Raw genomic sequence first — 15,594 nt, 5'->3', positions numbered from 1 at the left:
TCTTTGTTTTACTGTTTTCGAAGATACCCGAAGTTGGACTTTGCCTCGAAACAGCCATAATCAATGCGCTCAACCTTTTTGGATTAAGATGTACCTATGGATTAAACAATAACATAATATTTACCGAGCAGATATGGGGTTATTTCGTTTATAATTTTTCTTTTTCACATGTTCTACACCCTTTACTAATCTTTCTTTAATGCTCTTGTACTTTAGGTCGCTTCATTTTAAAATTACATCGAAACGAGGAAAATCTTAAATTATTCTGCTGAACGGATGCAGTGAGCAATGTGAAGGCAGAGATTGCCGTGGCTACTGCAGTATGAAAGTGATTACTAGGATTTCTGAAAAGAAACTTCAGTGTCTCTGAGGGTAGCGGAAAATGACCATTTCTAGTGCCTCAGTGACAGCGGAATATTAGAAATTTGGTCAAGTACTGTTTTGAGTATTTGTCAGAAAGTGATTGCACTCACTTCTTAAGTGATCCGGGCATAGTCTTCAACAGAAACGAATCTGATTTCTACTTAAATAATAAAGTTTTAGCTGTGTAAGGTGAAAATCTTCCTATCAAACTATCAACACGCACGAAAAAGAATGTGACTGTTCTGAACACAGCCAACGCTGAGGGCAAGTTTCCCCCTTCCCCTTTGATAGTTTTCAAATATGTTAGAATCAGGGTTGGCAAAAACCATGGTTTTTATTAAAAAAACCAAAAAAAAAACGGTTTTTTTGGTTTAAACCAGGTTTTTATGGTTTAAATGATTTGCTCTATATATTCATATCATATATGGACAGAAATAAGTTTGTTTCGCCTTGATGTTATTATGCAACAACCGGGTTATGCTGGAAGGGGTCACATAAGCTAAAAGCGGAATAAAAACCGCTTCTCGAGCTACATCCGAGCGAAATTGTCCTCCATTTGAACTCAGAACCAGGACTAATTGGCCACAAATGCGACACGTCTGCCGACTCATTCACGAAGGAATCCTGATTAAAAAAACAAAAAAAAAAAAAAAAAAAAAAAAAAACGTTGTACTGATCTTTACATGCTTCTTAATATAACTGTCAAGAGTCATTTCAGAAGGACAAAAATATAAACAGTTGCACAAGTGAAACCATTACACAGAATTACATATGAACAATTTCAAAGTACTACGGAGTACAGAAGAACTAATTTAGTTCAAGTTAGTTAACAACGATTTTTATTGGTCCAAATTAAAGAAATACACCGACTTAATCTGCATATCAATAAGAAAAGTGAATAAAGATACGAATTATTTGAGTCCACTTTGGCTCAAACTCATTTATACATAAATAGATACCAAAGATACTTATTTCATAAAAAATGCTTTTCGTGGGGTCTGTATGACCCCCCCCCCCCACACACACACACAAAGTACGGCATTTTCGATGTATTTTATCAATAGTAAACATTGAAACGAAACAATATTTAGAATTTTTCTTCGATTGCAATTACATAACAATAATAACAACTACAAAAAAATCACAAAATAAACTTGTAAAAAGAAGTTGCTTTTGTAGTATAATCTTTTTGAGTAATGAATGGGGAATTTAGGTCTGAATATAATACGAATAATATACGGGAGTGAAACGTGATAACCCACAAATGTGTGTTTATCAAGATTTTACAAACACTTACACTTTTACGAACATTTTTTTGTTTTTTGGTTTAAACCAGTTGGTTTTTTTGAAAAAACCAGCTGGTTTAAACCTTGGTTTAAACCAGCCAACCCTGGTTAGAATACTTGCTGACATGGCAGAAAGTGTACCATCGAATGGGGGAACAGAGAGCAGGTAGATGACAGCAGCATTGTTCTATTAATTTGTAGCTAATATATTCTATCTTTGGATAGTAAAAAACACTGATAGACACTCCTTTCACCTATCGCTTCAGACAAGCGATTTTTTTTTTTTTTTTTTTTAAAGCATCATTCACGTAGCTCTTTACTCAAACACGACTCAACTCATTCATCGTATGGACGAGGCTATTTCCAAGGCGTTCAAGGCAAAATGGCAGAAATGTGCAAAAATGGAGATAACACTGATTATCCATTTAAAAAAAAAAAAAAAACTGACACATTTCATGATATAAATCTAACTATCATTCACAGTGGTTTAATAGCTTGCTGAATAATACCATAGGATCCTGAAGCTGTCAAAATTAACCTTCAGATCCATGAAAATGAAGAACTTTCATCAGTAAATAACGTGAATTCAACTGTCCATAAACTATCAATGATCGGCTTAAAAGTTAAAGATGGTACGGAAGAGGAAAAACTTATCCAGTTCAAAGGGTGTCGGACAATGGTACATGGGCAGGGTACATCGAAGATAAATCATCGTTTGATATGTGGTGGAATATAAGCAAAGCAGCTTCGAATAATCTGGTCCAAGACGATTCACATGAATGCTCCGCAACAGTACAAGAAGAAGAATTCATCGAGCATGAAAATGGAAGATATGTTAGTGGTATTGTTGGAACATCTACGTCTTCCTGAATCCTACCGACCTTACCCCAAACACTTCCCCCCGGAGAGGCCTGCTATTCAGCTCCAAGAACATCTACAAATCTAAAATACCTACAAACAAGTTCAAAGTCTCTTATAAAAGTGCCGTGTTCTCCCTTGAATCAGTTTCATCAAAGAAAACAGGGAGAGAGATACAAAAGCTTCCCAGCGTGATCACTTCCAAGTCATGGAGAGTTTCATGACGAGAGCCGGAAAAATTAAGCAAGAAAAAATTAAGAGTAAGATAGATATGAGGGCGAGGAGTAGAAGACGAAAAAGAAATGGGATAACTTCCAACACAACATAGGAAAATGATTAGATTTCGTCGCAGAATTCCACTAATGATGCATATTGGAAGAATTTGAAGATAATTTTTCATGATAAAATCAGAAAGCAGAAAAGTTAACTTTTGAACTCGTCTTGACTGTCATAAATGCTGACGTGACGACTTAAACAAGAAAAATGAAATGAAATATTCCTACTTTGTAATAACTGCAATTATCACACAAAAACATTTTTGTTTTCTAAAACAGATATTATATATATACTAGAAATATTTGGGCCCTTCTGTCTCTCGCTTTCTGACACGCCCTCGCGCATCCCTTTTTTTCAACCCTTTTTTGCACAGTAATATAAACAATAAAGGATCTAAACCGACCATATTATTTTTTTCTGAAAAGACTGATCTGCCTCAACGAAATAATCCCAACAACTTTGTCTGTCGCTGAAGTCTGGCTAAACTGAAAGCCAGTACAAAAATTCTGCTGATATCCTATCTCGTTATTTTCTCCGCAGAGGAGCCTTTTGCTCAGTTCCTCTTTTAATGTATGCAATTAATTGTTTCTATTCATTATTAGGAAGAGACTTAAGTGAAAACACCCCCTAGATTTTTTCGCGAAGTTTATCCATTAACTTAATAGAGGTTTGTATAACATTTTGGGAGCATTATTAGTATTCTGAAGAACATTATGTGAACAATGTACTGTATGTGTTTTGTTATTGAAATTCAGTACTTGTGGGACTCTTGATACCTTCTGAAAGCAAACAATAGCAGCTTACTTTTGTCAGTTTATAAAAGAGAAAAAAGCAAGAAACAAATCGCTAAGAAATATTGATTATCTTATGTTTATTGTGTTATAAAATTAAGATGTAAGAATCAGAAATTTTTAAAGCATCTTTATGTACGTAAGGGTTTTTAGTTACAAGATTTCAGTGATGTGCTACTGGACATTATTATTATTAATAATAATAATAATAATACCCTGAAAGGTATGCAACTTTGCAATGAACCTGAGGTAAAGCGTACCGGCCCCTTTATGTTTAGCAATAAGAGTACATATATATACTAGCCTTTGGCTAGGTGGGGGCTCCGCCCCCAGACCCCCGCGTTTGTTCGGCCTACGGCCTCTCATCTCCTAGTTATCAGCCTTTGAATCAAGAGTGAATATTGTGCATTTGCTCTTTAATTACATTTCCTGAATTTGGCACAGCTGGGGGCTTCGCCCCATGACCCTCACATTTACTTGGCCTACGGCCTTGCACCTCTTAAATCCACAATTCTACCAAATTTTAAGTTCTTTTCCTATTTCAACTATCTAAAAGATAAGATTTTGTATCCCAAGAAAACACCCATTTAAATAACATGGGAATTTCTTCATCCCACCTTTAGATCCCTTAAAAACTAAAAATATTCACTTTTGGCAATTTTCCTGTAGGTTAGTCCCGGAAGGCTACAATCATGCGAAATTTCATCATTCTAATCCTGCCGAAAGTGCCTCAACATTTTGGGGTGTAGAAGATGTCCCATATAAATAACATGGGAAAGATTTTTCAGTTCCCCATAAAACCACTCTCAGTTGGAAATTTTTATTTTTAGCGATTTACTTGGTTAATGCTAACGAAAACGTATAAGTATACAGAATTTCAAGTTTTTATTCCAATTCCAAGTACCTAAAACGAGATTATGTCCAAAAAAACAACCATTTAAATAACATGGGAAATTCTTCATCCCTCCTTTAGACCCCCTAAAAATTAAAAATATGCACTTTTGGCAATTTTCCTGTCGGTTAGTCCCGCAAAGCTACAATCATGCCAAATTTTAACTTTCCACGTCAACCCGGAAATACCCCTTTAATTTATGTCAGCTCATGTAGTTGTGTGTGTGTGTGTGTGTTTTTTTAATCCTCAATTGCTGAACAGTTATTAAGCTTATAGAATTTTATACTGTATTCTTAAGATTCTTAAGCTTAAAGTAATGTACACTTAACTTTTGAATAAGCTATATCTAGTTAGGTGAGTGACGACCTGCTGCAAAACCCTGACGACTACTAGACCATTTCAATTTGGGGAGGGGGCGAGTACTAGTACAATGCAAGGGATATTAGATTTTCTCTTATTTTGTTTAATCTTATTTTCCTTCGACGGTACTCGACTTTAAATTCTAACTACATGGTCAGGCAAAGGAAGTATCAATATGTCATTTTAACTACGGTACAGCTCAAAAGGATTCATGGTGCTCTCAGTCGAGCCAAAAGAGTAATTTTGCCCTTAAAGTGGCGACTACAGGTACCATACCAACTTTTTGAATCTGTCTTGATTCTTGAAAGTGTTCTCAGTATCCTCTGTCTACAACTTAAGACTCTTCTGTGAAATATAATTTTTTTGACTTCACGGTCAGTGTGAACCTTCTTATCCTGTTATTGCAACCGGAGTTATAGATCACCTACCTCCTGTTTCAATATTGAATTTGCGGAGTGTGGAAATCTACAATGTAAAACGAAACGTACTTTCTGTACATATTGTTGTCATTTACATTCTTTCTCTCATATACTGTTCATTGTCATTCAACTATTAGTGTTGTGAGTTCTAACAGAGTAATTCAAAAGTATCAAGTTTTTCTTCCCGAGAACACTGTTCCTTAAAAGATTTATTTACCAACAGTTGGCAATTACGCAGTATTACTTATGAGGATTAATCTATATCTTTAGGGGGTAGAGTTCGCCTAATTTTTATTAATCCTCAATCAAATTATCTTTATTGCATCATAATTAGAACTTTTCACTGTTATTTGAAGTATGATTTTTTTACTTTTCTATATTGTGGCTAAAATAATTTCTCTATTATTCAAAATCATTGTAAATTTCTCGGTTATTCCTTAAGACAGAAGAGTGTCCCTACTCAGTGAAAAGTTTATGTGACTACACGCTTGAGACAAGTTACAAAGTGTTTTAAAACTTGTCCGTACAAGATTTTCTGCAAGCATATCTACAAGAAAAAATCAGAATAAAGTCTGAAAGGTATTCTCTAACACTTACCTGGTCTTATAGCCACCTGCATGCATTGGAACTGCTTGCACCCGCCAATTGTCATTCGAATCACTATAAAGAACATACTTAATGCCAGGCGTAATATCTAGTTCTCTCTCCAAAATGTGCAGATGCTCCATCCACGGACAAGATTGGCCTTTCTTGAAAGCTATTATTTCACCTGAAGGATGCACCTAAAAATCATTAAATAATAATTATATAAAATAAACTAAGAAATATGTGAGTAAATATTTTTTTCTTTCATCTAGAACTAACAATATATAGACAGCAAAAGAGGTGTTATGTCTAACAGACGTCGGCTCAGTATCATCTTATGTTAAACAATCGAGTTGAGTTGATTTTGAGTTTAACGGCCCGTTCAGCAGCGAGGCTATATGAGACGTGGACCTACTGATTAACGTGGAATCCGAACCACGTGAGCTCCCGCCGGGGCTAAACAATCGAATACTGCTAACTACACTCACAACATTTTAGCATCACAGCACAGCGAAGTATCATTCTTGATAATACTACCTCTAAACACGTCCAAAGAAAATTGTTCATACGGTTCTCAGTACACACAACGAAGCAAGACATCATACTGAGATTTTGATTACAATATATCACGTGAGTCGGCTACTGTATTTGTTCTCAACTTTTGTTAATTTTTAGCTGAAAACTGATCAAGCAGAAAAAGAGGGAGAATAAATACAGATTGGTAAATTAATATCAGAATATTAAAACTTTAAGCCTGTTCATATCACTTACTGAGATGCCCATTCTTAGTACGGGGAAAACAAGTTTGGGAATTCCCCCTCCTTAAGATACGCATTTCAATGAAAACGTAATGGAAAAACTAGTAATGTTACCTCTCCCCCCCCCCCCAATGCGATTGGGGGCTAAATTAGCCTTTGAACAGCATCAGGAGTTTCCCTATTTACCTCAGCGACCCCGAAAACTATCGACTGGATACTAATATTTGCAGTATTTGTAGTTTTCGATTATTTACAATGTCGCCCACTCCCCACCCCACCCCATGCCAATGTGAAAAAATGAAATGAAATCTTTAAGTTTAACGTCCCACGGTTATGCCGGCTAGGCTAAGGGAGATGGTGATAATGAGAAATGAATGAAATGGTGGAATGAAGAAAGTGGGAGGAAACAGGAGAACCCCGAGAAAACCCACGAGCACGGTGTTTGTCCACCACAAAAGTCCACACGGCGCGAGCTGGGATCGAACCAGGGACCCCAAGCACCGGAGGTGAACGCTCTACCACTGAGCCACCGCCCCCCCATGCCAATGTGAATTTGGACTTGAAAAGGTATCGGGAGTATCAATATTTATCTCAGCGACCTCGAAAATTATTGATTGCAAACTAATATCAATCGCTTTCGATTATTTTTCCAAGTCACAACCCTTCCACTTCCTCACTCCCATGCCTAGAATGTGATAAAACCTGAATTAGGTCATGGCCCACTAATATATCAAAAATCATCAAATTTGGTGCTGCGGTCTAGGAGTGGGTCGTCAAACCCTCTAACATTTCATTTTTGGATGAAAAGATCCAATATATTTCAGGCAAAAATTTCCTTGTAGGCCTTATATCTGGAGAACTACATATAGTGTAGCCAAACCCAAACTATTACTTAACTCAGTATAATTGCTTATTCCGTAAAAAATACGAAAACTCGATTTAGGAGTCACTCAAAAATTTTATGGCCCGTGATCCGAAAAATCCAATATATTTCATTCAATCAAACATTTTCTTGTACGTCTTATGTCTGGAGAATAGTGTAGCGAAGCCCAAACCGTCACTTAACTCAGTATGATGTGCTTATTCCACAAAGAATACGAAAATTCAATGTAGGGGCCGTTCAAAAATTTTATGGCCGTTGATCCAAAATATCCAATATATTGTATTTCATTCAATCAACCATTTTCTTCTACGCCTTATACCTGGAGAACTACCTACAGTGAAGGTCAAACTCAAACTATCACTTAACATAGTATGATCTGCTTTTTCCGGAAAAAACAGAACACTCGATTTAGGGGCCGTTCAAAAATTTTGTGGCCTCTGATCCAAAAACTAATTTCCAAGATCGCAATCTTTCAATGCATTTTTTATCATTCCTAAAATTCTTATTTATATAGAATACTCCCTTCTCCCCGTTAAAACTCAAATTTTTAAAAACGCTGAAACATATGTCCTCTTGTTTTTAATAAGAATTTTGTATTTCGAGTTGAGCTAATACCACGTAAATCTCTTTGCCCTACATGTAATAAGAAAATATTTGTACAGTTGTAGAAAACAAGAAAGTGGCATTGCTATCGAATTTACACCAGAAACAGAACACGAAAATGACTTTGTGGGATAGGATACTACTTTCAATGTACTTGATACGGTTTGCAAATCATTGCTTTTGTCCCCTGCCTCCCAAATAAGAAAACTCAGTAAACCAAAACGTAGATCTGCATTAAAAACCACAACAGTAAAAATAAGTTCAGCTGTCAAAAGAAAATTGGCATCTACCTTCAATGAAATTGACAGCACGGTAAGCACGGAACTTAATGAAACTCAAGGCGTTACCAGATTAAGAAAAGAATGATGGCAATCAATTAAGTAATGAAAATCCTTGAGTTTTACGTCCCACGATTATGCCGGTTAGGCTAAAGGAGACGTTGAAGATGAGAAATGAATGATATGGTGGAATGAAAGAAGTGGGAGGAAACGGGAGAACCCCGAGAAAACCCACGAGCACGGTGTTTGTCCACCACAAAGTCCACACGGCGCGAGCTGGGATGGAACCAGGGACCCCAAGCACCGGAGGTGAACGCTCTACCACAGCCACTGCGCCCCCATCCAATTAAGTAATGAATTTGTAAGTGATGTCATTAAGTTTTATGAAGACGATGACAATAGCAGTATGTATCCTGGGAAAAAAGAATGTATATCACTGGATAGAAAAGTTTCTAACTACTACTACAACAACAGAGACTACTTTTGTATTTCTTGAATAAGTTATTTGTTAGTTTCAAACAAAAATACCCGGATCATAAGGCTGGTAGGTCCATATTGTGCCTTTTAAGGCCTAATTGGTGTATATTACCTGGATCAGTCGCTACACAATGTATATGTTTGCAAATGCCATACTTCCCAGTCTTACGGTAGGAGAAAAACTGAACATAGATTACCGACTTAATTGATTTGCTGGTTTGTGACTCTCCATAATTGTGACTATATGCTCGATAAATGAGAGTTTTGTCCAGAAAAGGAATTTCTTTTGGAGCTGTTAAACAGTGACACCTATCATCTTCCAGATGATAATACTTTCAAACAATGGGTTAGTACTAGAGCAACCCACATTATGCTTTATTTTTTTGTTTCATTAGGCTTTATTTTTTTTTTTTTCAAATTATGCTTTATTGTTAATTTCAATCCTTGTTTTACATTAATCGTGTATAATGTATAATATTTACTATATATTAAATATTCTAAATATCTTGATCTATTTATTAATATTTTATGCCAACAGTTTCTTTCATATTTAATGAACTTTCTATTTAATGCACTGTAAAGAGATATGCTTTACGCCAGTAGGTTTTTTCTATCACTTGTGTGCGCCTTAGAGGTGCATATATACAGAAAGGGAAAGTGAAAGATACCACCAAAAAGTACAGAAAGTGCTCAAACTCAAGAGATACACATAACAATATAGTGTGGAGTTCTTGTGTTGGGGAAAGTTTCCTTCCTCTTTTCCTTTTTTTTTTTTTTTTTCCTTTTCTCGACATGAAAGGATTACACCGAAAAGTTTACAAAAATAAAAATAAGCCTTTCATTGTTGCATTGTTATGTTCTCAATGATTTTGCTTTGTAAATATTGGCTTTAAAAGATATATTAATACAGTATGTTAAACTTGCAGTTAAATAGAATTTTCCAAGAATTGTGCTATATATTTTAAATTGTGCTTTATGCTTTATTTTCTAAAATTATGATTTATTATGCTTTTAAAATTAGTTTCCTCTGGACCCTTAGACAACCACAACCATGTTCAAGGTACCAACCATATGTGTAAATTGCTGTTATGTTTTTTATGCTTTTGGGTTGCCCTAGTTAGTACTAATCGAGCAGAGCTGATCACGCAGGTTATGCCCCTTCATGAATTCGTTAAAGAATTAGTTGAAAAATTGATAACTTTGAGAAAACATCACTTCATTGCAAAATCTCACTCGAAATTCTCGAAGGAGCACAAGGAGAAGTAAACAAAAGATGTCTGTTTAACCTTATGAGATTTTGCAGAGAACTTCCCTTTCATCATAAAAGATGAAATTCAGAGTTTCCATTGATCCAATCCACAAGCAACACTATATCTTTATGTATAATAAACAACTTGGACCACAATAATTCTACTTTGTACATTTTCAAAAGTACTTGGAAGTACCATCATAGGTAAAAAATATGTTTTAGTGATGGCACTACTAGCCAATATAAAAATTAAAATGCATGCGATGAGATTGGTTGTACGACAAAAAGAGCGGTGTCCAAGGCAAGCTTGCTGCGACCATATGACAATCAAATTTTAACACCTGAACAAATGTACAGGTTTTGTGTTAAGATATCAAGTATACACTTTATCTATGTTTCTCAGAAGTGCAGTCAAGCAGCAAGATACTGCAGAAGAGATTTGCTACTTGTATACCAGGTCATATCATAGACTTGTACCTCTAACAAACCCAAATCAGATGTTACGAGTTATTTACCGACTGCAGTATTTCAGTACCGTCAAATGGGGTGAATAGAAACACATTTTTGGCTATATGAGTATATAAGTCTGGTGATGTTTAAGATTTCGCGTATCAGATTATTCCCAAAAAAAAGGTCTTAATATGCTAATGAAGTTCAGTAAACGTCATATTAATTCATCAACTCCACCTTTCTTCACCTTGATTTTTCTTAATGTTTCTATTCACCCCATGGGTAGGGGTGAATAGAAACAATGACTTTATTTTCATTGTTGTTTCTTTTATACTATCGGAAAGGTAAAAAGAAACAGCATATTTGTTGAAACGAACTATTTATTGGATACCTGCAAGATATAAGTTCAATAAGACCAGTATTACATAAGTTACAAACTTATAAAACAATACAATGCACAATATAGTTACAAACGACCATACAGTTTTGATGATATTTGAATAAGATTTAAACCACTGAAATCACCAGGGAAACTTACCATGAGTTGAGTTGATTTTGAGGTTAACGTCCCATTCAGCAGCGAGGCTATATGAGACGTGGACCTACTGATTAACGTGGAATCAGAACAACATGAGTTCCCGCCGGGAATCGAACCCGGGTCTCCCACGCCAAAGGCACGTACGCTAACCGCTTAGCTACGAAGGAGCCCGAAACTTATCATATACTTAAAGCGTGCTGACGAACTCCTAATAAAACCCAACAGTTTCGTAACAATATCCTCATGTAGTAAGAACGATTCTTCAGAAGTTTCTGAAAATTTCATTGTTTATGTGCTCTCTCATAAAACACTTCCACATATCCATCATGTTCACATTTTCGCACTTGGGTAGTGAATAGTCTCAACGAGTTTTAGCTTCTCATAAACCTTTACCACAGCAAAATCACCAGCTTTAGAAAACCATAATCTAGTTCGTGATCGTCTGTAATGTTGTCTTTCTCCTCTTCCGAAAATACAAGGGAGAGGTTGAGTTTCGTTGTGATTTGATGAAAATGTATCATTTTCAGAAAACAAACCAAAACTCTTACCAGAAACACCTATTCATACTCTCTTCTTCTCTTGTTTAATTTATTCATCTTCTCTCATGCTCTTGAGAAGATCCGTAACGGAACGGTTTACAGTCTGAGATGTCTTTTGCTGTTCTGTTTCTTCTCGTTCATTGTCTCTTTTTGGCAGCATCCTCAGTATTTGGTCTCGACAAACGGCGAAAATTCCACACTTTTCAAATCCAGCCCTGATAATTTCCTCCTTCAGTTTGTCACTTTTTTTTTTTTTTTTTTTTTTTTTTTTTTGAAGACTTGGAAATTTGTTCTTAGAGATTGTTGATTCATTCCTGTCAGGTCCTTTTTTCGGCTTCTCAAGAATTTTCTACTCCTCAAGAAGTGTTTCTATGCACCCCACTAATTAAAAATCATAACAATAACCCAGTAAAGTTAAATTTTGATTAAAAATAATTTACAAAAGGAAAACTTCTACTATGAACTCAGTACATGAAACAACAAACTACAAAATAGGCATATGTTCAAATGCAACAAATATGAAAATGTCATACTTACCAAGAAAGTTTGAGGAGCGCTAAAATACCGTGTAAGATTTCAGTAACACATTGATGCTACTGCCGTCTACCTCAGTGTTCCCAACTCAGTAAAACATTTTGACTCTGCCTAACACTTTAGCCGTATAAGACTATGTTAAGATATTTCAGTTTTCTTGATTAATTTATCGTCTAGATAAATCCAAAACTAATCTGGGAGTTTTGTTTCTATTCACCCCCATGTTTCTATTCACCCCATTTGACGGTACTTCCAGGACATAGTATATTATGGGATTTAGGATTTAGATTTCTGGGCTCTCCATTTAACCCGTCACGTTTGAGGGATGACGTCCCTCGGCGAGCACACAATCCGGGGAAAGGGAAGGAAGGAAGCGGCCTGGGACCTATAAGTTAGGTACCACCCCAGCATTTGCTTGGTGTGAATGAGGAAAACCCAGGAAAACCTCATTCAAGGTGGCTGGCCTGAAAAAGCTGTTACACTTTTTCGACCGAGTGCCCCCACCGGGAATCGAATCCGGGACCGCTCGCATCGAAGGCGAGAGCGTTAGCGACTATGCTACGCGGGGCCACCGTATGTTGTCATGGGAAAATAATGAAACTGTAGCCTGCATTTACGACGAGAAATGGTAGATTGGGAAAACTGAAGACACCAATCATGAAAATAACGATCTTTTTGTTCATTTTTTTCCATACTCATGATCCAAGAACCTCTTTTCAAATCTCTACGAATGACAAAGTTTGGGAGCCAATCAGTAAGCTTCTACAGAAACTAACACCAACAGAGTTAGAACTGCTGCAGGTCGCACCTTCAATACCAGTGAAAAACTATGTACAGAAATTAGTCAACTGTTTACATCACTGATACCTTAACAGCAGAGCTATATGAAGAAAATAACTATTTTTTTGTAAAGTTGTGATTCATAAATTAATCGTAATTTCTTTAATCAACATTGCTAATAGTCTTTGCATAATACTAAGTCAATACATTGACTTTTGCTACAAATTTAAATCTATTCCTTACAGTACTTCATGATATTGTCTCACTGATGAAAGATCTAATGACTCAGAAGCTAATAAAGTCTCAGTGACAGAATTTTAACCACTTATCTATCGCGTATTTGTGGAAATTTGGGATTTTTCACGTGTCCCTTCTGAGATATTTGATGTTGAAAATATCCGATTTTAGAAAAATTGCAATGTTTACAAACCAACAGAAACTCAAGGATATGGTTCTCAGATCTGACATTATTGTGGGAAGTTTAATACCATATAACCTCTATCCAGACAAAAAATTGAAGTTGAGTCTAAATAAATTCATTAAATATTTGTAATTCAAAATTAAGATTTTTAAGTTTTAAACCTCAATATTCAAAGCTTTTCATTTCGAGTTGCTAAAATACACCTAAATTTGCACATAACATACAATGTTATACATTTCATTCTCTTTCATACGGTTTCTGTTTGAACTCAATATCTTAAAAAAATTTAAAAGTTCCATGCGAACCTCTGTAAAGTGCAAAATACGCTGACGTTCTCATACAAAATGGCCGCTAAAAAATAAAAATAAAAAAAAAAAAAAAACTGAAAGGTTGTTTTCAACTCCATTAACTTAGATTATATATAAAGAAGTAAATCTTGTCAGTAACCTTTTAAAATGAAATTGGCTGACTTGATATGGATTGACCCTAAGCTATAAAAACAAGGATGATTTTCTGTTCAATATATATATTGGACTTCTATTTTAAGTAACTCATTACTTACCTCAAACCGACTGTTTAATGCTTCAATCACGCGATCTCTAGCTGGCCACCAAACATCAGCCATATATTTCACTATATTCTCGAACTCACTACCAACCAAATCAAAAGCTTTCTGAAAGTATGGCCATTCATCTGACTTATCTTTGTTCCATGCTGGGTTTAAGTACCTAACCCTCTTACTTAGGTCTGTATTTATTCTGTACCTGTAAATTAGAACATTAATTATTATGAATCTAAAATTACCACACAACGATGCAGTCATTTCATTAACACTGTCGCTAATGATAGGATCAGTCTTCTAAAAAGCTGCCTTGATACTTTATATTAAATGTTGCAATTCAACAATCATTAGAGCGTAAACCTTCAGCCGACTAATTCAACAACCTTTAGTCAAAGACCGTAATACATGGAAACTTCTCCACAAATGATAGCAAACTATCTAACGTGAATCCCTTCAACAGAGTTAACTCCTTTGATGAAAGCCTTGTTTTCAACAGTCAGTTTCTCCCTTTCTATTTCTGTTAATAGAAATGGTTGATTTGGGTAGAATTTAATCTAACTGGCATGTAAGTTAAATTTGAGAAAGACAAACACAAAATATCATTTGCACCCGAAATTATTTAAACATTTATTTGTTAGTAACAATAAATTAATTTCATTCCTTTCATTATTTTTATTTAGAAACAAATTGTACTGACCAATTAGAATCTATCTCTATTGCTATATACCATTTGCACGAATTTTAAAAGGAGTTATTTACATCATGGACACACTGTCCATTACACAGGTAGTAATCACTCGCAAAATAATAGTGTAATCACAGAATGCCAAACACACCCATGTAACTATGGTTATGATAAAAAAAAATGAAAAGAAACATTGCATTGGTTCGTTAGTTGTGTTTTGCGTCCCTATCAGCACTGAGGCTATATGAGACTTGGACCGACAGTTTAATGAAATGAAATCTTTACGTTTAATGAAAAGTTTTACGTCCGACGGTTATGGCTAGGCTAGAGGAGGCGGTGATGATGACAAGTCAATGAAATGGTGGAATGAAGAAAGTGGGAGAACCCCGAGAAAACCCATGCACACGGTGTCTGTCTACCACAAAGTTCGCTTGGCGCGAGCTGGGATCCAACCAGGGACCCCATGCACCAGAGGTGAACGATCTACCACTGAGCCAGCGTGGCCCCGTGACCGAGGGTAAGTGAAAGGATAAGTGCCGTTAGCGGTTCTTTGGTCACAAAACTACCGTAACATTCATGCAAAGGATGTCTGTATTACTTTCTCTATGAAGTTTTAAAAATTCGTCCTGGAAGGCAGAACAATGGGAAAGACATTCGAATAAACTGCGTCTCGTGGACGCGTTCCGCGAGAAGAAAAAATATCTTCTTTTGAGTTCCGTCTATCGACACTTCAGCCAATCCACGTTCGGCGGCGGGGAGCGGTAACTGGTAAGCAAAGGTATCAAAATTGAAAAAGAAAGAAGGAAAAACAGTTAACTTTCTTGTCAATTTATCCATCTACAGTCCCCTAGAAACTAGTACTGAACGTTTTACTTATATTGTTTTTTCACAACAGTGACGCTAATAAGCAGAAATTCACAGTGAATCTAGACTTCTGGGACACACTGTAAATTTAAAACTATACATCACATTACACATACTAATGGAGTTCACACTAAAATGCTTAC

General features: G+C 35.8%; 1 protein-coding gene across 2 annotated transcripts in view; it reads right to left on the bottom strand.

The window, feature by feature from the left end:
- The window catches only part of LOC145688384 (MYG1 exonuclease), a 40,248-nt gene that overhangs the window by 3,224 nt on the left and 21,430 nt on the right, over positions 1-15,594 (bottom strand). For both annotated transcript variants that reach the window (XM_081762553.1, XM_081762555.1), the window contains exons 5-6: positions 13,903-14,104; positions 5,843-6,027 (exon numbers count right to left, since the gene is read on the bottom strand). In XM_081762553.1, the coding sequence (XP_081618679.1) occupies positions 5,843-6,027; positions 13,903-14,104 (387 nt within the window). The remainder of the gene's footprint in view (positions 1-5,842; positions 6,028-13,902; positions 14,105-15,594) is intronic.

The sequence above is a fragment of the Thermobia domestica genome, chromosome 6 (assembly GCF_964235325.1).
Source record: "Thermobia domestica chromosome 6, izTheDome1.hap1.1, whole genome shotgun sequence".
Taxonomy (NCBI): domain Eukaryota; kingdom Metazoa; phylum Arthropoda; class Insecta; order Zygentoma; family Lepismatidae; genus Thermobia; species Thermobia domestica.
The sequence above is the reverse complement of the archived record's forward strand: the minus strand, read 5'-3'. Positions and strand labels throughout refer to the sequence as shown.